The sequence below is a fragment of the Synchiropus splendidus genome, chromosome 2 (genome assembly GCF_027744825.2).
Source record: "Synchiropus splendidus isolate RoL2022-P1 chromosome 2, RoL_Sspl_1.0, whole genome shotgun sequence".
NCBI lineage: Eukaryota > Metazoa > Chordata > Actinopteri > Syngnathiformes > Callionymidae > Synchiropus > Synchiropus splendidus.
The window spans coordinates 34,408,817-34,435,752 of record NC_071335.1 but is presented as its reverse complement, the minus strand read 5'-3'; the positions used below and the strand labels follow the sequence as shown (position 1 = coordinate 34,435,752).

At 41.2% G+C, this 26,936-nt stretch overlaps 4 protein-coding genes across 5 annotated transcripts; all 4 read right to left on the bottom strand.

The window, feature by feature from the left end:
* LOC128754243 (uncharacterized) lies at positions 1-4,221 on the bottom strand. 2 transcript variants are annotated; one of them, XM_053856721.1, is made up of 6 exons: positions 4,101-4,221; positions 3,039-3,143; positions 2,647-2,964; positions 2,062-2,088; positions 1,853-1,975; positions 1-1,666 (listed from the first exon to the last, which is right to left on the bottom strand). In XM_053856721.1, the coding sequence occupies exons 2-6, from the start codon at positions 3,103-3,105 to the stop codon at positions 1,554-1,556; spliced, it is 648 nt and encodes a 215-aa protein (XP_053712696.1). In that variant the 5' UTR covers positions 3,106-3,143; positions 4,101-4,221; the 3' UTR covers positions 1-1,553. The 2 variants fall into 2 exon arrangements, with proteins under 2 accessions (XP_053712696.1, XP_053712695.1); XM_053856720.1 differs by having other exon boundaries at positions 3,039-3,358; positions 4,101-4,220.
* A 1,049-nt stretch (positions 4,222-5,270) lies between these two features.
* LOC128753692 (jupiter microtubule associated homolog 1-like) lies at positions 5,271-11,051 on the bottom strand. Its single transcript, XM_053855637.1, has 5 exons — positions 10,875-11,051; positions 9,350-9,492; positions 7,327-7,424; positions 6,348-6,375; positions 5,271-6,069 (listed from the first exon to the last, which is right to left on the bottom strand). Exons 1-5 carry the CDS (start codon positions 10,928-10,930, stop codon positions 5,948-5,950), a joined length of 447 nt encoding a protein of 148 aa, XP_053711612.1. The 5' UTR covers positions 10,931-11,051; the 3' UTR covers positions 5,271-5,947.
* Positions 11,052-11,648: 597 nt separating this feature from the next.
* Positions 11,649-14,654, bottom strand: LOC128753693 (small ubiquitin-related modifier 2). Its single transcript, XM_053855638.1, has 4 exons — positions 14,544-14,654; positions 13,780-13,911; positions 12,359-12,430; positions 11,649-12,087 (listed from the first exon to the last, which is right to left on the bottom strand). Exons 1-4 carry the CDS (start codon positions 14,562-14,564, stop codon positions 12,022-12,024), a joined length of 291 nt encoding a protein of 96 aa, XP_053711613.1. The 5' UTR covers positions 14,565-14,654; the 3' UTR covers positions 11,649-12,021.
* A 783-nt stretch (positions 14,655-15,437) lies between these two features.
* Positions 15,438-25,979, bottom strand: LOC128753690 (ADP-ribosylation factor-binding protein GGA3-like). The gene is made up of 17 exons (XM_053855635.1): positions 25,857-25,979; positions 25,297-25,381; positions 25,131-25,206; positions 24,946-25,044; positions 24,746-24,869; positions 24,395-24,498; positions 22,811-22,891; positions 22,575-22,712; positions 22,090-22,171; positions 21,867-21,983; positions 18,989-19,186; positions 18,862-18,908; positions 18,456-18,784; positions 17,429-17,688; positions 16,871-17,040; positions 16,689-16,799; positions 15,438-16,422 (listed from the first exon to the last, which is right to left on the bottom strand). Exons 1-17 carry the CDS (start codon positions 25,891-25,893, stop codon positions 16,312-16,314), a joined length of 2,169 nt encoding a protein of 722 aa, XP_053711610.1. The 5' UTR covers positions 25,894-25,979; the 3' UTR covers positions 15,438-16,311.
* Positions 25,980-26,936: the final 957 nt, after the last annotated feature.

The following is a 26,936-nucleotide window of genomic DNA, read 5'->3' as shown; positions in this document are numbered from 1 at the left end:
ACACGTTTATTGCACAACATATAAAAATACAGATCAAAGTAGAAAAAACAATCATAGACAGCAACTCGGCTCTGGCTGGTCGAGTGTGAAGGTACATGATGAAACTGGCTCAGTAGCTTTCTCCTCTGCCTGAGCTGGTTCTACTGGCTGGAGAGTGAAACTCTCAGTCTCACAACTGTGGACTTTCCCTCCAACACAAAAGCACCCAACAGTCTGTTTCACTAATTTGCCACTGTCAGCAACAATCGCTGGTCGAGGCGGAAGACGTTCACATTCAGATGCAAAGCTTATAAGTACAATTAAACGTGTTTGTTCCTTGTCTCTGATCAGCATCTGTCTGTACTTAATGCTACAGATGTTGCAGTATTTCCCGCCACTTCCAGCACCAATTTCACCGCGCGCTCCCCTGTTAGCGTGCTAGCACACTTAGCTTTCAACATTAGCAGAAGGATCAAGACAAAACAATGCGCTGAATTACAGTGACCAAACTAGTCTGTGAATATCTGTGAAGAGTGTGGAATGATCGTGAAGCACCGCAGTTATTTGGCAGACACTCAAGTTTGGTTTACAAAGCAAATGAAGGAAATCATCTTCGATGAGTCGTTCAGCAGTTATCTGTCACGACAGGTCGCTTCTCCATTACGTGACGTCAGGTGTGGTTAGTCACAGTTGAGGCAGCCAAGAGAAACAAACGCAAAGTGAAAGATTATCAGGGATGAAATGTGCTCCTCAGATGTCTGTTGCTCCAGAAGCTGCTTCTTGAATCATGAAAACCATTGTGTGAGCTTGATAAATCTGCACCAGTTCATTCATGGGATGTAATGGTTTCTCTAAGTCATGTGTTTGTTTGAGAGACAATGTTTGACCGGTCACATTTTCGAACTCTACTTCCTGGAACTTTTCTTTCACAAGGCCGACACACACTCACACACACACCAACACACACCCACACACAGCCTAAAGCCTTCCCTCCAGAAGATTTACCCGCTGCATGATTTCATTCAAAGTGCATATTTGTGCCGCACCAGCTTGACTTGGCTCTAGCTCTGCATCGACTGAGCAGTGTTGACCACCAGTGCTGTTCAAAGCTGTGTGGAGCTCCAATGAAGAACCGTTTTACGTCCTATGTTCAGCTGTCTCTTAACTTTCCTGTAAGAAATGATGGCAGCACTGATTCCAAATATTTTGATCGACTGTTTTGTGCAGATTCTATTCTGTTGCGAACAAAATCTTGAATAACAAATCCTGTTTTCACAGTGATAACTTGTAGCGATATGTTTTAAATGAATAATATCTGTGCATCATAGCTGTTAGTAAATCAGTGTGTCACTTTCTGATCCCGCAGTTACAAGGTCACAAACTAGGAAAGTATATTGGTGAAACCATTAGCTGGATAATATCCTGTGCTGCATGTAACCAGTACATGGCAGTTCCAATAGTATTTAGCATAAAGCACTCAAACAATGCTCTTTTCCATCATAAATTCATGAAGATGACTTGGTTGAATGATCACCAACAGGATCTTGTAGTTCCATCACGCAGATTAACCAGGATTAGCAAAGATTCAGATCAGGATCGGGATGATGTTGTTCCTGAGGCATCTCCAGATGATACACTGCGACCAACTGCTCAGGAGCTTCATCAGTCTCCACTGGCTCGTGGCGAACTGGAGAGACAGAAAGAACAAGTTCGAGGAGAGCGACGTCAGCAAGACACACGTAAAAACAGAAGATCTACAGCTGCTGTTATTTTCATCGCAATGGCTCTGGACTTGTGGCATGGAAATAGCATGTGAAACAAGAGAAATGATCATCATGTAGTGGGGTATGTTGTTATTGTTCACTTGACTCACTTGCAGCCCGCCTCTTGTTGTAGACCAGAAGCAGAAGCAATCCAACGATGAGAGATCCAATCACCACCAGTGGAGCAACGACTTGCACGGTTTTATCCGGGGGGGCTGGAGTAGCCGAAACATCTGCAAATTGCAAGAGATCCATCAACATTATTTCACAACGACAAGTAATTTAAAAAACAGTTAAGACTTAATTTTGAAACTAGTACCTGGATTCTCGTGCAGCTTTTTATAGCCTGTGAAGAAAAGATTTTCAGAGTAAGTGATGTCAGCATAACTTTTGTTTCAAGTGAAAAATATGAACTCAAACAAACAAACAAACCAAAAAAAAACAAGAGCAGCATAACTACAGCATATGATTCCACTTCTCAATCTCTCATACAAACATGTAAATCTATTGTCATTCCAAAGAGACTTGTTTATATACAAGATGATAAAACCAGAATCTGGAATGCTGACATGAGCAGGATTAAATGACAATTGTGGAGTAATATCACAGTTTTTCATCATTATAACATCTGAATTCTAAAAAGAAAGTTCAAGTCTTAAAGTAATATATACAGAAGAAGAAAGAGAGGCACATTCAGAAGTCTCTTGTGATCATCCAAACTCTGGTTCCAAAAAGAAAACAACACCTCAGCGTGTGACGCTGCAGCTAACAAGTGGAAGCCAAAGGAGCCCATGGAGGGTCAAAGGGTCCTCATAAGAGCTTGGATGTACAAAGTGTAAATGCAGGCATCAACATGAGTAGAAACACTTGCAGCAGATACTCCCATCTCCATCTGCAGTCTCACCTGTAACGTCCAGGTAGACCTTGGCATTGGCATCGCATACGTGTGTGATTACCATGACAGTGTATTCACCACGATGGTCCATGGCAGTGTTCTGGATGGTCAAGGAAATGTTGAAGGCTGAGTCGTCCCTGATCCAGCGTGGCTTGGTGAAAACATATCCTTCTTTGTCCTTCATTCTCTCATCTCCATCATGATAGGACACAACTGTATCCACGCCTTTCTTCCAAATTACTCTCTGTATACTGTCAGTCTGGACGAGGCAGTTGAGCACGGACATGTGACCCACCTGCTCCTCGATGTGGCTGGTGCAATTTAAGTCTTTAAAAGAGAAGAAGGAACATCATTCTAGAGCAGTTCATCTTTCCATGATCTGAGATGAGGCCAACACTTACTGCAGACTGAACTTCCAAAAGCGGCCACAGGGGGCAGCAGAAGCAGAAGCACGGCAAAGGACACCATGTTGATTCACCGGAGATGATGACAAATGAAGATCTCACCTGGGATGTAAATGTAAGAGCCACGAATTAAAGAGGTAGCTATTACAGGGATGAAATCGACATTTGAGCATTATTAAGGGAAACAATCTGCTTCACAGAGCGTCTGACAGTCAGACACTTCCTCTTCATCCTTCCTGCTTTCTGCTTCTTCAGAGTGTGAAGACCTGTGTCCTCAGTCTCCCAGTGTGGAAGACGATCAGCATAAGACACAAGTCCTGAAAAGCGCAAAAAATAATAAATAAAAAATAAAAAAAAACTGGCAACCTCAACTGTTTCTATTTCACATCAGTCAATCAGGTATTCTGTCGGAGAAGGAGTTGACCAGCGCTGTGCATTTCAAGTTCTGAACTTCCTGCTCATGTGTTTTTAACTTTAACTTTCTCAACAAATGTGTTTGAAATTAACCTGAGATTTTGATTCACCTTCCAGGCAGTTTTATTTGCTGTTCGATCAAAACACAGTGTGGCATGCTTTAGGCGTGTTGTAGTTTTTTTTCTTTGAATTCTATAATGTCATTAATCCTGCATCACGGTAAGAAAAAAAAAAAATCCAGAATGCCGTTCAATTTCCGAACAGTTAAAAATAAAATAAAAAAATTCTGATACAATTTTAAATGTGACTTGTCTGTGATGAATCTGCATCACCGAGCTTGACTACTTGACTACACACAAAATTATTTCAAGCAGCGATTGTTCCGTTATCTTTCGTTACGTCAATACTTAATTTACTGCACTATCATTTATTATTGAATTTAAATATATATTTATATGTTCCATCAGTAAATATGAATCATTGTTGCGCTAAATGATTTGCTTTAGAACGACCGTGGCGGAGACACCCTGCAGTCAGACGGACACCGCGCGCACTTACGAACGCGTGCCCCGCACCGCCGCTTACGCGGTCAAACTCGGTCCTCACCTGTCGGTGAAGAGAGCAGAGCAGCGCGCGCTGACTCACCTGTCATCTGGCGTCCACCTCACAACCGGTGCACAGCAGTCTCGCACAGCACAGGGAAGAGAAGAAAGTCGACGGAGTGACACACGACTCCTCTGAACGCCGTCTGCTCTCCGTCTGGAGCCTGAACTGCGGTGTCCTCTGTACTTTCACTTTCGCTATGACTCGACGCAGCCGGCTTGTTTTCCATTAAGGACACTGGCATAGATGAGTTGTTTGTTCACTGGAAACCGACTTTAGATTCGCAAACATTACTCCTGACATTTTGACTAACTGTCATTTTTGTGTGGCCAACAAGCTCATTGCAAGTCTGCAGTGGTCAGTACCGATCAAAACTGAAGGGCCAACCGGAGATTCGACATACATGTGTCAAACTTCTGGTTTGGATTGTGTTCTCTCTATAGTCTGTTATCTATAGCATTAAAGTATAAGCGCAAGGGTCGGCAAATAAAATACCTGAGGGGCCACAGTGAAAACTGTGAGGGGCACAGCATGGCAAAATAAATAACTAAATAAAATACATCAAAAATACTCATACATAAAATAAAAATTCTATTCAATTTCTTAAAAAATATGACAGTATTATTATTATTAAGTACAATTACACCTTGCCATGGTATGCCAACAGTATCTGTTATTTGATAATATTTCTATTTGATAATTTTGTTTAAAAGATCCACAATGAGGATGTGAATTTGTGAGTTGCAGACCATGCCGATCTCTCAGGAAAGGGTGGAATGCTGAGAACCAAAGTTACGGCGACTGTTGCCCTGATGTGAGACCTCAGATACGGGTGCATACTCCCCAGACTTCAGACCAGGGGCACCAGTCTGTTCCAGGTGTGAAGGGCAACATCACTTCTCTGGAGCCAAAACACGATCCAACTTTTATGATTATATGGATTATATCAGCAGGCAGATAACATTTTATTGAGTGGAATATCCAACCTGGCTTGAAAGCTCTGTCCATGTTCCGGGGAAAAAAAACACCGTCACATGAATCACGTATCAATCTACCGCTGGAGCCAGAGGCCAAGTACAGCGGGTAAATCATGAAGCCTCACACTACCGTCCACATACTTCAGAGCAAGATACCAATGCTCTTTCTTTGTTTGATATGTGAAAGACATTGATCTATTCTAAAATAAAAACAACAAACGCAGGATTAGCATCATCAATTTCTTTGCCACTCACACCACATGAATACAGTCAAGCAACATCACAAGTGGGAACGTCTGACTTTGGCAGAGCACACAAACGCACCGTCACACAGGCACAGGCTTTTGAGGAGTCAAACTTCGGCACTTGAAACTGCACAGATGTCACAACATTCAACAGTAACTTCTTCTATTCGGTCACCTGACGTGAGTTCTACAACACAGAGGTGAGCACAATGTTTAGTCAGAGAATGGGCTGTGTCCATTCGGCTACACTAGAACACAAGACAAATATCATGCAGCGACATCTTCTTTGTACAAAATCCAGCCACATCATCGTAGAAAAGAAACAACTTCACATTCAGAAGTGTCCAGTCCGGACGAGCATGCGAGAGGAGTCTAAATCCGGGTTGTTTTTCCAAGGTTCATCAAGGTTTTACAAACTTGTTTTACTGCCTGTCACGATGAGGAAAGAGTCAGCAGCCTCCACACCCACGCAGCAAGGTAATTCCAGACGTGACACTATGAACTTAGAAATACATAAAGTGCTTCTTTAGGAAGAAACAACCTGAACAGTACAAAACAGTTCTTCAAAAGGAGGTATCAAAACAATGCACTTTGGATGTGGGAGAACACGGTTGAAAATAAAGAGTTCGGAGAGAAGTCTGGCGACGGTGGGGTGGGAAGCCGACACTCAACCCAGGATGAGGCTGGACTTGCCCCCAGGTGGGTTCCTCCGGCCGGAAGGTGGACCTGCCCCCGGCTCCTCCGCCTGAGGGGTGTCATTCTGGTGCTCTGGTTCTGCTGCATTGTTTTCTAAAGAGAGAGGAAGGCGTGGGACGATGCACAAGCCTTGAAGCGTAAACTGTTTATTGTTAACAGATGAAGGCGGAGAGGATACAAAATGAGAGTCTAAAAATTAAAGTGCCATATCTAATGCAACTGATGAAAGTTTCCCAAGACGCATGTTGATTTCTGATCTGATGTTTCAGCGAGCACAGCAACAGTGCAATGTGCTTGGAGCCAGTTGGTCTGGATTATCATAATAGATCGTATCAGCCAGAAAATGATCTATAAAAGCAGCGAGGTCTTACCAGTCTCACTCCCCGACTGGTCTTTGTTCTGCAGGAAGGAGAAGAGGTTTCATAAACATCACTGAACATCAAACAATGCCTCAGAGAAGTGTTTTTTTTATCATGACTAAAACAACACTTGTGGTGAGAAAGCATCTATCAAGAGTTTACTTCTCTATCAGGAACGTCACCTGAGATGTTGAACTTTACACAGCAGGAAGGAGCGTTCATTCCACCAAACAGGTAAAAATACTAGGTCAGTACTTGAATACAAGTGAGTTATCCACTTTGAAAAGTCTGAAAAAGTAAGTGTGCCTTTAATAAACAAGCCAAGATAACTAAGTGAAATAAAAAGTTCAGAGCTCTGACTAAAAGTGAAAGCAGGGATTAGTTATGTGCAGAACAGCCACAGAGAATAATACAATTTGTGGAGTAGTGGCCAAACTCTCCACTGTAGAAATCATACTCCAGCGTTAGCCTGAAATTCAAGGTCAGGGTTCTATGCACCAGAGCACTTAATCTTCTGAGACACTGCACAGCTTTCAAAATTCTTGTGCGTTATTAAAGTACTGACAATAGCTGACAGAAGCTGTTAGGACAACTGAGGCGACTTGGCTGAGAACAGCACAACTTACGCAAGCGTAACGGAAAGCTGTGTGAACGCGGTGCTATTGACAATTTGTGTGACCGTCTCAGCGCAACATGTATTTGCTTGTTTGTTTTGATGTGCTGCTCAGACTGTCAAAGCATGTCATTGTGTCTTTTCAAAGGACTTTTTTTTGATGGGACAGGAATTTGAAGATCAACAGACAACTCCAGCGGCTGGCACCATGTTCAGGTAACTCTGAGTTCAGAGCAAGCTTTTGTTTCTGTCGGGAGTATGCATCCACCCCTAAACAGGCAAGGACTCTCAGCAGTTACGTCTTCGTAGTAACTACTTTGGCTGCAGGTTGGCCTCCATATTAGTTTTGACTGTCACATTTTAAAAGGGTGTGCTTACAGAGCAAGAGTCGTCTGTGACAGAGTCCACGGTTTGATTCCCTCCTCTCCTCAGGGGGGCTGACGACTCCCCGCAAAGCACACCAGTTGGCTTCCCACCTGAAGGACGAAAGGGACAGGGGTGTGTGAACAGGGGTCAAACCCAAATCTTAACTGAAACTGTGATGAAAAGTGATTGTGTAAAATGGAACTAGAAGGAAGTGTGGTTGCGTGATGAGAGAGGAAGCAGAGAAGCAGAGAATTGCTCAACCGAGGTGACCTGCCTGACTATCAGCTGCTGCAACGGATGTTTGTAAGAATGGAGCGATGACTTATTAAACAGAGATATGACCAAGCCCTACTTTCCAAAGCGGAGCTATAATTGCAGAGCAATAAAAAGACTACTGACGCATTTATCAACCCCACACTGAACGATAGAAGCATTAAATGAATGATGAAATAAAGATTGAACTATAATTGAAATACAATGGAGTCTGGCTTTTCTGCATGCTTGTGTTCACAACCTACTGAAGGTTACAGAGAAATGAATCCGATGACTTATCATTTACACTAGAAAAAAGATTGGTTGTATGTCTTGTCCAGTCTGGTTAATAGGTGATTTAAATCTTATTTAGATTTTAGGTCATGCATTCAGACAGCCAGCATTCCCTAATTTGGCAGACAAAACAACTAACCAAAGCACGGGCCGGTGCTGTAACAACTTTATATTGTTTTCCAAGCGTGCTGCAACAGATAACTGAAACCAGTTAGACCTGCAGATTTCCACATACTATCTACCCTCAAATACCTGCAGCTTGGGCAACAACAAGAGAGATTTCACTAGCCCTCGTTGGCTGCGTCCATATAATCTCAGACTCATTGTCACCACCTGCTGGCAAAGGTCATTATTCATCGGTCGGAATAACATTCATTTTCTTTGAAAAAACGCCTCATTTCAGTCATAGCGCTGAGTTTACTCAGGGAATGACACCTTTAAAATCACGAAGGAGATAAGTACTGATTAAACAGAATAGCGCAACTGCAGTGGAAACATAGAAAAATGTCAAAGCAGAATAGTGAATAAATAAGATAAACGATAACAGGTAGGAAGGTTCGATTGCATTCCTAAAGAATGAAGCCTTTTCTGCTGTCACCCCTGTAACAACCCGAGGCACTTGGGTTTAGCATTCTTCTCCTTCTGGTTGAAAGAAGTGAGTTAAGAGTAGAGCTTCTAGCAGAGCAATGTGTTGGACCATTAAACACTCAGATATTCACATGAATACAAATCTTAAGGGGGGAAGGAACTTGTTAAAGACAGAAGGTCAACAGTGAAAATATTTCCCTCACAGGAAGACGTCTTTAACTATCATTTGTAGTCCTGACTCCAGGGTTCACTCAGTGTCCCTGGCAGCTGACCATCATTTCTACTCATGCAATTGAGTGGAGCCAATTTTGTAGAATCAGCTTCAGCATTTACAAATGAAATCTTGGAGCAGTGAGCAACATGAACTGTCCCTTAAGATCATGTTGAATGGGGAAATGAGCAGCTATTAATCACAGCCAAGAACTCATTAAAACAACAGCAGGATTGTTATTGAGAGAGAGGAGTTGGCATATCAATGCATGAAAATCACATGACACTACTGCTCTTCTGATACTGATGGGTGTGTCGCCTTCAAAGAAAATCACCATTACAGCTCCGAGAAAGTACGTTTATCATAGCATTTAGAAGAAAACGTGCATTAGATACAGGTTAAGGCATTGTAAGGTTTTCCACCGGACGAAAAAGTACAACTCTATATGTGCAGATGTTAAAATTCCATGAAGTTTAAGAAGCTGGGCTCTCCAAGAAACAGAAATCGCCAAGATCATGGGTGTCAAACTGGTCCACAAGAGGGCCATAGTCAGTGCAGGTTTGTGTTACAGCTGTACAAGCACATATAGGTTAGCCAATCCTGGGTTAGCTGAAACATGTGTCCTAACGTCAGTCATGCCACCAGCGGTTGTAGCCTCAGTTATGGTCATAGCGTGGAAGGCCACGGTACCTGGAGGGTTATTCCTTCGATTTGCATAAGGGTCTTCAGGTTCAGCAAAAACACTGGAGGCCATCTTGTTTTTTCTTACAGGGGGCTTCTCCTCATCTGCACCGAATGAGATGTTGGATCCACCACCAGGAGGCTGCAAAACCCTGGAGTAACAAGAGGATGTGGTATCAGTCACAAACACGTTTAAAAAGAGGCTTGCAACAGAAGAAAGCTATCCCAAATTTGTGGATGCAATTCCTAATTATTTAATTCACTTTACTTATGTATATTTAGTTCATTTGTTAATCATTGAATTATAGCAAGTCCAGAGTTGCAGCACTCTACATTATCTGTTTATATTAGCACAAAGGCCAAGCTTTAAATCAGGGGAAGTTCTAATTTAATCTTTTACCGACCACATATTGCTGCCATAAACAACTATCGTGAATATAATCAGAGCTTGCAAATAAGAGGGAATTTCCAGCATTGGCAGTGGGGTCAACTAGAGGCTACCAGCAGAAGCAGGAAAGCCCAGTATAGCTAAAGCTTTGAACTGTTGGATTAACAGTTAAGAAAAGAAAAAAAAAAACTATTAACAGTGAAGACTGGCGACTTCAAAAATGTTTGGCTAAACAAACTAGATCTGGACAGACTTTATGTATTACGCAATTTGGAGTTCATGATAAGATAATCCTTATCAAATGATGCATGGATAAGGTTGAAGTGAGACAAGAAAATTTATAAAAGTACCGTCAAGTAATAAGATAACCATTTATAAACAACTGGAACTAATAAGGACCATGACATGAGAGGGACACTTAATGCGGAGAAGTAAACAGGGACAGATGGTTTGGATACGGGGAGAGGAGCGATGGCGGACAGTATCGAGTCAAAGGAGAAGAGGAAGATAAGGACAACCCTGAGGTTCATGGATGTGATGAGGGACAATATGAAGAGGACATGAGAACTTTACATTCCCCAATATATTGAGACAGGAACGTACATTCAAAGAATATTAAAGACACCATTGTACTTATCTGGGTTTATAGGACCACACAGGGAAAAACGCAACACATGCAGTTAAAAGCGTATAAAACCATTAAATAAAGACGAAATACTCATACTTAAAAACTGGACGCTACTAACCAGGGACCAGATGAGACATGATGCCCCACCCAAAGGCGCAGACGGGGGCTTCACGCTTTCATTGATAAGATATACCTGTTAAAATGCATAGCTAATTCCCAGCTAACACACCAGCGCTATGGGTGCACAGAGTTATCTCGCAGCTGAGGTTAATGGGTATGGCGCCCTCGTCCGCCAGCTAGCATCAGCTGTACAAAGGGAGGCGACAGTGCGAGCTAAAACGACTCCTTTTGAACCACGTTAATAGATAAAGAGCATTAAGGAGGCGTTTAGCGCTTGTTAAAATGTGCTTGGGACGGACATGCTGGGGTTCTACACAGAGGACGACGGGATGTGGAGCGTGATGCTCCCACGGTTTTGCTAGCAGCAGCAGCAGCAGCAAAGGAACAACGCCTCTTACCTGGAGCTGTTCTTGGCACCGGGCTCCATCCCTGTGTACGTTTTAGTAGTCGTCATGTTGTGCAGGGAGAAATGCGTTACAAGGCAAAGGATGCTAAAATACAGTGGAATTGGTTGTTGTTGCACTTCACCACCTCATCACTGTCTAGTCAACCTGCTCCATAGTCTGAGTGGTCAAACTAGCATCGTGGGAGCGAACTTCCGCTACTTTCTTTCAGAATAGAACGTTGCTGGTCAGGGAGCGCAACTTCCGTTTTTCAAGATTGTCAAAAGCCATGCCCCTGCGCATGTGCCTAGTGTTCTAGTTTTCAAGTCTGCTTTGTAGCTCACTTTGTGAACAGTGTTTTGGAATGAGCAATATAGTTTCATTTATTATGGATTTACATATTTATAGAGTTGAGTTGCCAGGCCATGAAAAATCAAATACAAATATTAAATGTAATCATTTTTGACACTCGGACAACATGGCACCTTCCAACACCAGTACTAAAGCTATTAAACTGAAAAGGTTTCTTTTATACTTTTGAAAAACATATTGTGCTACAGCAAGCTGAAGGGCCGCTTGAAATACAAGTAAAGACCAGATGCACAAAGTGTAGAGTGACAATTTCAGACCTTCAATGACGTCTGGTCCTAGTTCAATTATTATTTTGTGAGCAGTAATAGACTCACAAGAATAAAATCTCTGTAAGTGAGGTAATGCTTCATGACGCCCCAGTGGCCCATTACAATGACTCCCCCCAAAAAATAAATGCACGGTATTAAAAAAACGGATTCAATTTATTTCAACATATTTTCATAACAATAGATGTCAGTATACATAAAAAATGTTGTGTGAATCAAAACCAGCGTGCCAAACGTATAAAAACTGAAGAACTTTTTTTCCGCAGCCTCCGGGAAGAAGGAAGACATGATTTCTCAGTACTTTCCACTGCATACACCGCGCACCACAGCGGCAGGTCAACACAGTTGCTGCAGAAACCGTCGACTCAGGCAGTACTGCCGCCATCTTTGTTTTAGTTCTCCATTTCTGGCACTAAGAACGGTCATAACCAAATGTCGCACAAAAGGAAAGATATTGGGAAATAAAAGGGGGGGAAAGAGAAAAATGACGAGGAGGTAGGGATCTTTTTTCCAGGAAACAGTCCTCAAAGCAGCAAGCCTCCAGTTTGCTGCTGAAACACATCAATTGTATCTTCGTCCTCCATTTCTAGCTGAAAAGGAAAAATAAAACGTTAATGACTCATTCTGACAGGATAAAATATAAAGTAAGCACAAAGGACTGATTTGGCTGGATTCAAATGATTTTTTCACAAAGGAAAAGCAATATGGGCTCCAGAAGGCAGCCATGTCAACTGTATACTAATACATGTGCTATGATTGCAGTTGTTTATATACTGTATAACCAAGTGATGACGTGACATAGCAACAACATACTCATAAACATTCTATGTTAAATTGGTCCTGACAGGAATCGTGGCCTACCTGAGAGGGTGTATCCGTTTCATTAATGGGCTGACCATCAAACCGAAATCGAATTTGCCTCATTGACAGCCCCTGAAAACACAATTCTTTATTAGAAACAACCAAATACATTACAGAGTTCTGTCAATTCTGGCAAACGCAATACTTCAATCAGGATGATGCTCATATGCTCGCATATACCCTACATATAAGGGGTATGAAATGGTTGCATTAATCCAGCCCTTCTCAAATACTGGGGCGCAGTTGAGGCTGTACTTTGGTAGCCACCCATTTGAAGGGGCATAGCCACGATGTGTCAGCCACAGGATCCGAGACAGAGAGAGCGCAACAGTCATCAACGCTGCATTTAGGCAGCTCTTTACAGCCGACTCTGACCGGGGTGAAGCTATTGGTGTGCAGGCTGGCTCAGTCGATTTCGCAAACAAGGCTTTTCTCACACGTCCACCGAGTTACCCTAGTTTCCACTGAAAGCAGAAGTGCCGAGCCATGACAGCTGGCTCCCAGTTCCACCTCTCCAAAGCACATGGGATTCACAACTTTGCACACTGCACTATTTGTTTTCCCTCTCACAACGCAGGTGCATGGGAAATTACAGACCCACGTCTCTGGCTCGCACATTTATTTGGTCACTTTCCCTCGTTTCCAGGGCAACACCCTTGGGTAAGTGGGTTAAAAAGCTTTCATTTCCTTTGTACATAGAATACACTTGCTCATTCACTCACATGAATGAAATAGTCCAGTGATAATTACACATATCAACACAGGTACTGCATTCATGTTATAACAATCAATGGCCGTTTACTAGAAAATAATGCATGTCTGCAACACATCAGACTCCGCAGACCTGTCGCTCCAACTGGCAACTTTGACACAAACAACAAGAGTAAATGGAAGCGTGTGTGTTTCTCACAGGTCCAGCAAAAGGAAGCCCTGAAAAATCCAAAGTAACTGGCAATTTAAGAATAAGCTCCATGATCTGCTTGGCAACGGATCATACCTTTTTTTTTTTTTACTGTTTTTATTCCCTTGACAGTGCTAATGTATACAGTACAGGCTAAAGGTTTGGACACACCTCTGATCCAATGCATCCTCCTTCATGACTGTTCACATTGCAGATACTGACTGGAGGTATCAAGGTTATGAATGAACACAAATGGAATTACGTAGTCAACAAAAAAAGGTCAATGAACTTCATGAGGTTGTCACCTGAGAAGGTTTTCCAGCAGGTGAGCAGATCATGAAGCACATTAAGACGGCCATGGCGTTTGCACACATGATTTCAAATATCCTGCTTTTTATATTTGATGTATTTAGCATGTATCCCCAATGTAACGACACGGCGATTCAGTTTCTTCGGCTCTTAAAAAAACCCAAAACAATGTTCTGGTGCAAACCAAGCACCTTCCATAACCGTGCCTTACCTGTCGTTCACAATACGCCTTCATCAATTTGCTAAGAGGGGTATGCCTTTTGATCTTGAACTGGACCACCGAGCCGTCCTGCCCTGCCACCTTCAGGTTGATGTGCTCATTGTTCTCAGTCTTGACTCCCTCCTGAGAGAAAGACGAACATAAACACAGTCAAATCCTGGTGATGAAAAACTGAGATTCATTTGAGGTACAACACCAGGAAGGCGGGACTTTGACGGACTATTTCTGTTAAAGTTTATTACATTTGTTTCTTATAAAGAGTGAATCTAGTCACTATTACGGCACACAATTCAACTAAAGCAACAGTACGGCAAACGACTGCATAATCTCCACGAACATTCAGTTATTATTTGAGTAAACTGTGAAAAGAAAACTTCTCAATACATATATTTGCAGTGGCGACAAGGCCGTGTGAATTGGGCCGCTCTGTTGTCTGGTCAATACTACATCTAATTTCAAGATATATTCCCCCAAATTCGACTGAATTCACCGCTGCACAGAGTGTAACGCGTCCACGAGCTCTCGTTTACAGTAGAACTCTGCTTCATGCATTGCTATACCATGGATTACGTTTCCAGCCTTGCTGTGCTAACGTCGCATGCTAACGCTCTTTAGCACCGGTTCCGCTCAGGAATGTTCGTTTTAGTGCCATTTATCTTCGCCCCGAGGCTTATTCTAAGCGACTGACCGCTGTCTCGGCAACATACACGGCGGGAGGATGATACCGAATATACGCTATGACTGGTTTGGTTTACCTTTGGCTTTTCGTCTGCCATAGCTGCTGCTGCGGCTGCTGCTAACGTGGGGATCTGGTCTGCGGCGTCTCCGCTCGTCGGGCGCGCAGCTTTGCGTCAACTCCAGCTAACGCGGCTGCGCCAAATGACTGCGCGTCATCAGATGCCAAATAGATTCATCCAAACCATTATACTTTTTTAAAGAACACGATTTTTGTTTTGTATATCGCGACGCTGGTTACAGATCCCAGCGTTTTCCCTTGTTATATTTACATATTTAGTTAGATCAAATGTCTCTAGATTGATATTTTGTGGACAGACTTCCCAGGGCTGATAGTAGCCTGTTTACATGTATAAAACACACCGCACAAGGGCTTTAAACTGTGTTCCTCTGAGGGAGGTGCACCACTCAGTTTCTCTTCCAACTAGTGCCAGTGTGTCATGACATTTCCTGATAGGATTGGACTCTCAGTCGTGATGGATCAGGGATGGATAAACACCGGAGAACCAAAATGTGCATTGAAGTATGCACCAAAAGCTCAGGATGAAACATCAGGATCTTAAAAATATACGTGGCCAAATTTGTGCCATCCTGAAATATATGAACGTAGACTGCATTTGGAACAATTATTATCAGGACTGAGGCAAGAAGACTAAAATCTGTGGCTATAAAGTTGTTATAAACAAAACACACACTGCTGCCATACTAATGCAGTGGCGCAAAAAAACTACAAGCCAAGCATTTTATCTTTTACAAGCCTGTTGTTTACAAACCATCATGTGACGCTATTATCTAACACTTCCTACAGTGGGGTTGAAGTGTAATAGATCATAACTGCACACACACAAACTCATAACTGAGTATTAACATAGACCATGGATCTCAGTACTGATAAGGAGCCAAAGACAATCATATAGTATTATAAATAAATCTTTTTTTATTTGTTGTGTTGCACAAATGTTTAAAAGAAATGACAAAATTGTTTTTTTTTGGAAGAATTAAAACACCTATTAGTACACAGATAATATTCTTCATTGGTCAAGACAGATAGAAAGAGGCCCCTCTCAAATGGACAAGATGACACACAAAATAAGAAAAACAACAAGATTGGACCTCACAAATGCATAGTTTAGAAGAGAGAGTTTCACTTCCTAAATGTCCCAGAACACATTATGCAACAAAGAATTCATGTGACAAACCAACTTCAAAATAAAAAGACTTCTCACATTTTTTTTTTTTACATTTTTAAAATAAGTTAAACAAGGACACAGAACTGAAGTGTAAACCACGCATTATCACAAATGCATCATGTCAGACTCATTTAACATTTAAAACTATTAGAAGTAATAGTTCAACAAAAATACAAGAGATATTTCTTTCAATATCAAAACTACAATAGAAAAACTGACAGCAACCGGATTCCTTTAGTTTTCTCAACACAGAGATGGTTATTATCTATCAAATTCCATGGTGAAATTGGAGTCACAGAAAGGAGGAGAAAAAAAAAGACAAGCACAGCCAGAAATAAAATGATGGTAACTATTTGCACCGTTGTCGTCATCAAAATGGTCTTAAAAAATAAATAAGTATATCCGTTTTCTTCTAATAACGGTTATTGCTTCATAAATATGTGCTCTGAGCTACAACTTCGGCAAACCGGAAACGCTTCCAAAGCGATACATGTTTAGATCAGCTACTTAAATGTATCAAACACCCACTTCCGGACCCCTGATGTGCAGCGCTGAAATAAACTAGTGTGCTGTCTAGTCAGTCCTAAGGAAAGAGGGACTATAGTGAACCCCATCTTTGGGCAGGAGGAAACTCATTTAGCTCCCCTACTTCTGTAAGATGCTGCTCTCCCAGCGTGAACGTCAGTTTGTATCTCATCTTTACATTTTCCTGCAAAAGAAGAGACGTGTAAATCATATTTGGAAAGTACGCCATTAAAAAAAAAACAAAAACCTTAGAGATGCCAGTCACTTTTAAGTTCCACCGTTTGTGTACACATGGGAATTATCTTTTATTATGATGCGTTTAAAAACGCTCACATCAACAGTTGAGATAAAATGGAACAAATGTACTCATTTTACTATTTTTTCTCATGTATTCTGGTATCACAGCAGTGACAGATTTCAAAACCAAACATCAATAGCCAGTCTTGTTACCTTGTGAGGATTGGCGAGCAGCATGACCTGTGTGATGGTAGCAGGAGGGAGCACGGGGTTGAAAGCAGCAAGCTCTGACCCAGAAGCAGGCTGCAACTTCACCTTCATGGTCTACGGACAGAATTGATTTCAGTTGACTCATATCCAAAGAGTCCAAAGGTTACTGCCAAGTGGGTCGTCACCTTAGGAACCGCAGCTTGCAGCACCATGCTGCTGACCCGCAAGGGGGATGTGTTCAGCATGGATACCACCATCACTAGAACGTCGGGTCTGTCTGGTGGACAATCGGCAGCAAAATGCAGCAGGACACGGATTCCATTTTTGTCATACGCAGTCACCGGGGACACCTTACCTAAAAGACAGTCACACAAAACAAAAACAGACTTAATAAAACACAACATGAAGCGTTGTGTAGTTGCATAACATCACCACTGAGGAGAAGCACTGTCACATTTCTAGCCCCAAACTGTACCAAACCTGTACCTCAAATGTAAAGCAACAGTGAAACACGCACACACACACACACACACACAGTATATACTGTTATGTAATAGAATCAAGTCAAACTAAAATCAATATACTTTTAAAAGTAACCTTGGTCCACATCACTTCAATAAACATTTTAAGATAGAAAATTACATTTAGAATTTAACACAACAGCCAACTCCTGGCACAGCTGCTCAAAAAACACTTTTTTCTTGTCTTTGCACATCAATACTATAGGAACTGCTCATACTTACTTGGTTTAATAGCATCCAGTGGCACTGAGACATTAGCCAGGGAAAGCTCCTCCTTCCTCTCTGCGCTAGCCTGGTAAAGGTGGAGGAAGTCGGGCAGAGAATTCATCAGTTGGTCGCCACCGTTGCAATTGGTTGGTGGAGAAGTGAATCCTCCTGGAGAGCCCGTGACTAGAAGTGGACTATCACCGAAGGACAAAGGACCAGGATGGTCAGGCTTCTTTTTCTCAGGTAAGAAAGTGCCAAAACCTCCAGGAGACCTACTGTGGGAAGAGAAGAGGGTTCTCACAGCCACGTGTAATAAAAACAGCAACGAATTACAACAAGTATTCATAAAGAAAAACCTATAAAGGTCAAATTGTTGTCTCAAATCTGTCTCCTGTGACACTATATTGAGTGGTAGGAGTAATGAAATGTATCAGGCCTGTCTCATGTCTGTTCTTGTCATGAAAGGAGGGCCACAGACTTCAACACAGGCAGTGGAGGGGAAGTCTATAACGCCATGTTTCTGTTGCTCTTTCACAGTAAAATGCAACTCTACACATGATGTATTATTACGATAACTTGCCAGAACCACGTTACTTTTCACAGACAGATGACCGTTCTGAACGATCCACCTCTCTACTCCAACTTGAAGCATTCACATCGCAGAGAAAGTTACAAAACAGTTTCTGAGGTGGAGCGGAGGCAGAGGGGAGTTAAGCACTGCCCCAGAAATGCACTTCACTGAAACGTATTGACTGACATTGATTCTATTTGGAAACGAACAATAATAAATATTACATATGTATGTGCCAGGTGTGTTATTGGGCAGCTTGAGGTTGTTCAGTGCTTATGTGTGCTACATAACATGACTATTTAATTCCGACTTCAACCCCACGTTTTTATGACAAGAAGGGTTACAAATGGCTTTTTGAGTGCTCAGACAAGTCTAATTTTATTAGTAAACCCAAGGATACAAGGGGAATATAACCTGCTCCACAAGTTAATGTTAAAAAAATGGAAACAAATGACACATCAAGATACTCACATGTTTGGACTGGCCATGTCTAGCACGGCAAGTTCATGTAGAGGTCTGTCGGCCAAAGACAATACTGCTGGCTCAACCAGAGCAGGGATCTCTTGGGAAGCAGCAACGGCACTAGATGTAGTGAGAGGCGATGTCGCAAGAAAAGCTGACACCATGGGTGCCAGTGGAACTGCGCCCACTTTGTTGACTGATTGAGGACTAGATGCACAGGGGAGGGCGACAGTGGGGACGCTTGTTGAGGAATCTGTCGTCGTAGTTACAGTGTCCATGAGAAAGGGTGAACATGCAGCTATGTTGCTGGCTGAAGGAACTAAGTTATGATTGGAATCCTGTAAATAAAATGATTATTGTAGTGTAATTACTCTGACAGCTGTGAACAAAATAAGCAGTTAAATTGTGTTTATACCTGCAGTGGTATCAAATTGTGATGCAGAGGCAGAGGGTCATTTATACCTGTCAGGAGGAAGCATTAAAGAGAATTAAATATCAATGACTTCTGATATATGTGCTAAATAATATTTTTGTGATCATACCCAGAGAGAGCAGCTCTTCATCCAGCAGTGTAAGAGCAGCAGGAGGCTCAGTGCACGCAGGCATGTCTGGGTCAGGGACACACAGTAGATCCTCAGGTAGCGACGAAGAGCAAGGCTGCTGTTTGGGTGGAATGGAACTCGGAGTGTCCAAACACGTCAGGTCAATGAGAATCTCGGACTGAGATGCGGCCTTACATTCTGGAGGAATAATGGACAACAGCACTAAACCAAGAGGGTTGAAGTTTGGATTGACAGTTAAATAGAAAATACAGAGTAAATAACAGCAGCACTGAGACAATGGCGCGTTAATCAGAGAAGAACAGAACTCACTCACAACTGAAATGGAAAACACTACAAACGGCTGACAATTGTCCATGCCACAAAAGAAAAGTGGGAGAGACTCACTCAACTTCTTTTCAATTTCTCTAAATAACATGACAAAATAGGAGCATTGTGTTTCTAAACAGTCATCAGCAAATAAAAGACAATAGGTTGGATTTAAAATAACAAGAAAAACACATCAACAAAATCAACCTTCTTTCCTCAAAACTTTTGAATTAGAACTCCATTCCTGAATTCAGATTTTAATATAGAAAGATAATGGACTCATTAAATCAAAAGGCCAGAACTATCATTATCATTTAAAAACTAGAAAATAAAACTAGAAAAACACTTGGGATCCTCCACCGACCAGCCTCAACACAAGACTACGCAGAAGATCCTTTAAAAACAACCTGCTGGATCCAAACGGTGATCTGGATCACTCCCAAAATTCAATCATTGGGTCCTTGTCCCATTTCACCTATATCATGAAAATTTTATTCAAATCTGTCCATAACCATTCAAGTTATTTTTTAGTGCCGTAAATAATACAAGCACCACCAGTCATCAAAAACATGGAAAAAAGTGAGAAAAGCAAAGCTGAATGCAACTAAACTGAAACATTTCCAGGAGGCTGCGGAGTATTCAAAAGTTGAAATGATAAAAGTACAAAAAAAGTGAGTAAAGCCATGCCAACAACGAAGAGACTATTGGCAGAGAAAGCTCTTTGGGTGAAATTGAGCTGCACGGTGATACAGAGAATAGAGTCAATGTCTTGACCGAAAAAAAAAGACTGTTTCATAATTATTTTCCCACTGGCTGCTTTAGTTTGCTGTCTATAGTGAATGCAACAGGGGACTGTATATATACATCGCCGAGGGTAGCGGGGAGTGCTGGAGCCTCTCCCACTAGTCACTGGGCGAGAGGGGCTTGTATAGTGGTTGTGTCAAATTTCGGTTGGTGTTCATGACACAAAATTCAAGCTCCAAGAGCGATCGATTTGGCTCTGAGAGAAGAAATCGAGATTAAGGGTTTTACATTTTCCAACTATTAGTTAGCATCAATAGTAGCTATGGAACTTAAATTACTTGTTTTCCAACAAAAGCAAAAATATCAATGATGCAGCGGTGAATCTGCAGCCCAGGTTTCATTTCACAAAGCAAAAAGGAGTGAATGGCACATGTTAATCCCTTTTCATGTTAACTCATAATCTCATATGAGGCATGATTTTATTCTTAAAGGCAACGAAGCTGTGTGGGCATCATCTTGTACACTTATTGTCTTCTATCAGAGACACTTTTGTTGAGGGACAGAATGCATTAAGTTTCCATCTGACACATTTATCTGATGATCCTCATTATTACTTTGCTATAGGGTCCAGTCACATTCCTGAGATTTTTAGCTAGTGTTTGGCCATATATAAAACATTCAGAAAGAAATGCAGAGTGTGTTGTTACACGCTGGTCATGTATGCTTCTGCAAATACATATTTACTTGTCTTGATCAGCCAGAAGGGGGCGTTCTGAACTAGCGAGTTCAATGAAGGCGGCGCAAGAAAACTTCTCTGGTTGTCAATGAGTCAAAACAAGTGAGAGTCACGACATATTGGGTTAGATTTGCAAACTGATTGTCATGGTTGTAAGACTGAACAATGGACTATGTGAGTGTATACTTCCTTGTTTAGTGCATGCAGTTCAACTCTGCTTTAGGTGGATGATTTTAGCGCCCCCTGTGAGTCAATTACAATGCTGCGTGTGAATTGAAACCACAGCACACTACAATGATGCCGGAAGTCAGCAGGGGAACTTCCGGCAGGGAGCACATTCCTGGTCTCATCCTCTCTCTGCTCTACATCCTACTCTCTGGGTATTATGATATATTGTCGTAATACATTATAGATACATATTAGAACAAGTCACCTCCAAACTGCTTGAGAACATCTGGAAACCAAATCCTCCATCTCGTGTAGTGATGCATTTCTTGACATATACTACATATACTACAACATATACCAGTGAGCATCAAGTTGCTAGAACTTATTGTCCCCAACTTATTCAATGGACGGCAGTGTGTTTGCCAAATTCGTCATACGTCAGTAAACATTGGACAAATCAGTACGATGTGTCGGGGGTTAAACATTGAGTCTAATGATGTAAATAATGGTGTAATGGCATAATAATAAAAAAATGGTTCCAAGTGGCAATATGACATATTGAAATGATAGTGTTTGATGAACTGTGCAGTTTCATTTGCAGATGCTCCTCCCCTAAGCGCACCTTTATACATGTTTTTGAAGTCGTCAAATAGTTTTGAGTCTGTATCAGTCACTTCCAAACACTTTGATATGCCTCTACTCATGTATAGTAATGTGGTCATGTGACGTGTATCAGACAGCAAGTGCAGACAAGTGTGCGGCGATAAAGAAATCAGGTTCATTGGAACTCTCTCTTTTGGTGAAAATCACAGTACCCATTAAATACTATAAGATCCTATGAATTAAGATCCACTGGGACTTCAGTGTTAGTTTTCCCTTTTCTCAACGTACACAGTTGACTACCTGCTTTTATCCGAGACCGTGCCTCTTTTCTGTCTTCATCTGTGCTGTGACCTTCCACAGTCCTTCTATACAAATGAATGACTCGGGAGAGGTCATCACTTGCTTGGAGAATCTCACCTAAAAAAAGAATAAAAACGAAGCTACAGCACTACAGGCGGTTTTAGTGAATGCTGTCGAGCTCTTTGCGAAGAAAGAGTTCACCATAAATAGGAGAAATCCTTACCCAACTTAGTGTCATTATCTTCAGTCTCTGATGCCAGCTGAGACACTTTCTCTCTGAGCTTGTCACACTCATCATATAATTCCTAAAAAAAACAAGTTATCTGTTAAATCATTACTAAAAATCAGTTCAAATGGGTTCAAGTGAAATCCAGGGCTGAGACATGTCTTATTATAACTCAGTGGGGTGCATGCTTCAACTGAAATCCTGCCGTCTATTGGTGAAGGCTCATTGTTTGCCCTGTTTCTAAATACATTTTGGCATTTTACCTACCATTTTCCTGCTGCATTATTAGGAACGACAAAGCAGCATCCTGACATCATGACATCATATAAAACATCAGAATTAATACCCATTGAAAAACCATCAAAAGCAATCTTGAACTACAGGTGGACAAAAAAGTAAATAATCTTGTTTTTGTTGGCGAATGCGGGCCATTATTAAGAAAAGGTCAATATATGCAAAAATAAATTGATAGAAGCACAAACCTTAATCAGCTCTGTGTCGCTCTCAGTCGAGTCTTCAACACTGAAGCAAGCCAGCATCTCACTAAGGAGTTTAACACTATTGTTGACTTCCTCTAGTGTGCTTGTGAGCTTCTTCTCCTTCTGCATCCTTAGCTCATCCTAAAAGGTGGAACAGACAAGGTAACAGGACTGTTATCGCTCAGCTTGCGTGCCTCTCTAGAACAACCTTTGAAAGGTTTAATAAAAAAAAAAAAGACCTCTTTGACCATGTTCTTAATGAGCCTATTGGCCTCCTGCAGATCTTCAGGTTTCTTACTTTTGAGTAGCTCCGAAAGCTTCTGCAGAGCAAAAAGATATTAGACCGAGAGACAGATTCACACAACCTGAAGGTTACACAAACATATTGAGGAGGGGGTGCACTGCATCATTCAGGAAAGCAAACACGAATACGTCAGACTAAGTCAACACCACGCAATAAACACGAGACAAGCAACTTAAAACTTCCATATTTTCTTTCCCAACAGGTTGATAAGCCACAGTATCGGTAATGTATCATCGAGTTTTGTATTGAACTGTTGCACCTGGGGAATAACTTAGACTGTTGCTGCAGTTTGCCACTGAAAGTAAAAGTTAGCTCTGGGCATGAATCTATGAATGAAAATATTATGAACACGTTTGTGATATAATTATTTTCATACAGGAAGACTAAATATACAACCCAAAGTATCAAAAGCAGGTTGTGCGGGTTAGTTCAGTAGAGGGAGTGAGTGAGAAATGGCTCCAAAGTAATTAAAAACTCATTTAAATTGCAACGATATATTGAATGAAATAACCTTGTCAACTCAGCAAGATCAAATTCACGGATGTGTTTTTCCATCTGCACTTCATTCCATTTACCAAGCTACATGTTACGTTTATTATAGAAAAGTACGATGCCGCACTGATGTTCTTTCAGGGGGCAAGACGTGCACGTTCGGAAATTACTCAAGTTATTTTTTTCACATTGACGCAATGTCCTTGCTGTCGATGATAGATTATGAACCACCTGACCATTTTTCTTGTTCCTTTAATTTCTTAAACATTCAATGAGCCCTTGAAAAACACATATTCATTCACTACATGATAAATATTGAAATAATACTTTTTTAAAGCACCAGGAAGTCACAAAGAGCTGTACATAAACAGCATTAAAATCAACATGAAGCAATTGGACATGACACGTAGCAGCAAAACAGTACAATACACAGATAAAACAAGGCAAATAAACAGAGAAACAAGAGAGAACAATGCCGCATGACACTAAAATAACAGAGTAAGTCAAAAGTCCCATCTACGAATCCAGTAAGACACATAAAAGTCAGCTTGAAAAAATGAGTTTTTACAACAGTGAAATTACTTCAATATCATCACAGAAAATCATTCAGGTCAGACGTTTTAATGGTTCACTGATGAGTCATATTATCTAATTATATTCTAAAATGCAGCACATTATCTCCTTGGTTAGCCATTTACATGCACATGAATTGAAGAAAAAAAAAACTGGGAAAAGAAACAGAATTAATTGATCTGCTTAATAAATTGGACAACACATTATAAATGGCAGCATTTTCGATGTGGAGGGGCAGAAAGAGAGCAAAAAATGCAGCAAAATATCCAGAATAGGGTTTGATCAACATACTCCATGGTTATTATGCATACAGGGTGTGTGCAGCAATTTTTTTGAAACCATGGCGCAGCAGCCCCGTCATAAAATATTATAAACTAAAGAGTAATAAGGAGGGAATAAAGGAAGACATTTAATGAATTGGTCACAATAAGAACGCAATAAAATAAGGACTTACTCGACTCTTCTTTTCATCATCAAAAACGGTGTTCTTCACTTGGGGTGTTGATGATGGTGCTTGTGTGGCATCGTGGGGGATTTTCGGGTCAGCTGACACAAGACCTAAAACACAACCGAATGAAAAATGATCCACATTTACAACTACAACAAAAAGTAGATAACATGGTTTGATGCATTCTATTACACTTCTACATGTATATAAAGAAGAATTACCATAAGGTAAGTTTTCAATAAAACAGATACTGAATGTGAATTTTTTTTATGTCGATAAATGACAAACATATTACGACCCTGTGACTTCAACAATAACAATTCCTTCAATGGAGCAAAAGGAATCAATAAAACTGACCTTGTTTCTTCAGCATGTGATATGTTTCTCTGATCTTTTCCTCTTTAGGTAGGGACAACGTCCAACTGTACAGCATCTCAGTCACTCTCGTCTTCACCTTCTCTGAAATGTGATCACCTAAATACTGCAGAACAAGAACAAGCAGCCCAGTCTTAAAAAGCAGCAATCGTCTTTCAATCCAAAGGCACATTTCCACTTACTTTAGTTGAAAGAACTTTAATTAACTCGTTTAAAAACCGAAATTTCCCAACTTCAATGTGAAACCTCTGTCCGCAGTTTTTCATGCAAGCCTCCAGAACCTTCCAGAAAAAAATAAACAAAAGGTTTGAGGCAAGTTAACAAGGACATTGCAGAGGATTTATAGAAAATATGGATCTCAACGGACCATTAGTGCTTGTAATGCCTCCCACTCCTGCGGGGACTGAATCTTGTGTGCCAAGAGCCTCACAGATATTTGGGGCCTGAAATATATGACAGCACCATAAACCACAAGGTGAAAAACAGCGCCAGTCATTGAAATATTTTAGATTATTAAATCAACATGGCCTTACCCTTCAAGCTCTTTGTTGACTTTATCGCAGAATCCCATAATACTCTCCCGGTCTTCTTCGCGATTGGAGGGATTTGTGGCTCGATCTGTACGAAAAGACAGCGACTTCACAATGGAAAACAATTTTCGATAGAGGTGAGTTGTTTGATGCTCTAAAGGTCACAAAATAAAACGATGATGTGAGCTTTCTACTCAACTCAGTGCGTTCTGTTTTGTTTAAATAACTAAACGCCAGAGGACGTTTACATCAACAGTAGTCGAAACTTCCCAGCGCATACTGTGAAGACGACGAAAACAACCCTAAACATTAGCCTTTGATATGAACAAAACACAAAACAAGGTCAGCGGTCCAAATCGAGGCTCATTTTCTGAGCAGATGACTCCCATCAGTATCAGCAGCAGCAGCTGTCTCAACTGTTAGTCACTGGAACAGTTGAGTCTCAACTGCGACATGTGGGATGAATTCACCCAAAGACAATAGGACACATTTAAAGGCACGGTTAGGCGCTACTGTCATCGGAATAAACGCAGTAACTCAAAAGAGTCGCAGTAGAAACTTACTCAGCCAAGACTCCAGCGTCTCACTTCCATCCGCCATGTTTGCGCTCCGAAGCAAACAACGCGTGACTACTGCTGCGTTCACATGCTGTCGGACAAATATGCGTCGCGAATTGTTGCCTTCGTGACATGCCGACGCGTTAATTCAATATTACATGCATGACCCACGTATTGAAGGGTACCGAACAAAGGCAGATAAAAGTGTGCCTAACATTCCCTTTTTGTTCATCAGTATTAGGTTCTACATAGTCGGATTCTGAACTTTAGTTAGTACTCCACCTTTTAAGTAGCTTCTTGCTGAGCACTTGAGGCCCCAAAATGTCTGTGTACATCCCTGTTCATTGCTGTATTATTTTAGAGTCAGATTGTTATCATTATATATATTTTATATAGAATGACCTTTAATTGTTTGAAAATATATAGGCATGGAAACTGACCATAACAAAAACGGCTTAGTGATTCTATGAGACTGTCTTTATTCTTCAAACAGGATCTTAAAAAGTGTCCACAGTTACCTTCTAATACAAGTTATTATTTGTTCATTACATCACAAATATCCAGGTTGTGTAGGGTTGTTCAGCCTCTGACTCTGAGCTTTGCCGGATGTAAGTTCTCTGTCGGCTCACAGAGTGCATGATTTATTCACCCATTGTTTGTCACAACAACAAATTCAATAGATCAACATTTGCAGTAAAAGGTCAAGAATCAACACCATGCTTTTTCTAGCAAGATAGGTTATCATATGGCGACAGTCTTGCTCAACCGTCGGAAACAGAATGTCTTAGATCTACTTTTTAGAAAGCTTAGGCAAAGACCGAAATATTTCCACCTGTTGACCCAAAACACTTACTTCAATGTACATACCTGTCAGGCAAACTCAAAGCCTCGGGGTCACTTCCCGCTCAAGGTAAAATCACATATGACCAGCGCGGTCTATCAACAATGGCTTGAAGGTAAAAGCTCACAGCACTCAAATTTCAAGTTTCATGAGGCTTGACCCTTGTCACATCTAACGCTTTAAGAGTCGAGGCAAAGGTCTGAATCAAATTTGTATTCCGACAGTATTCATGCTGCTGGGCAACT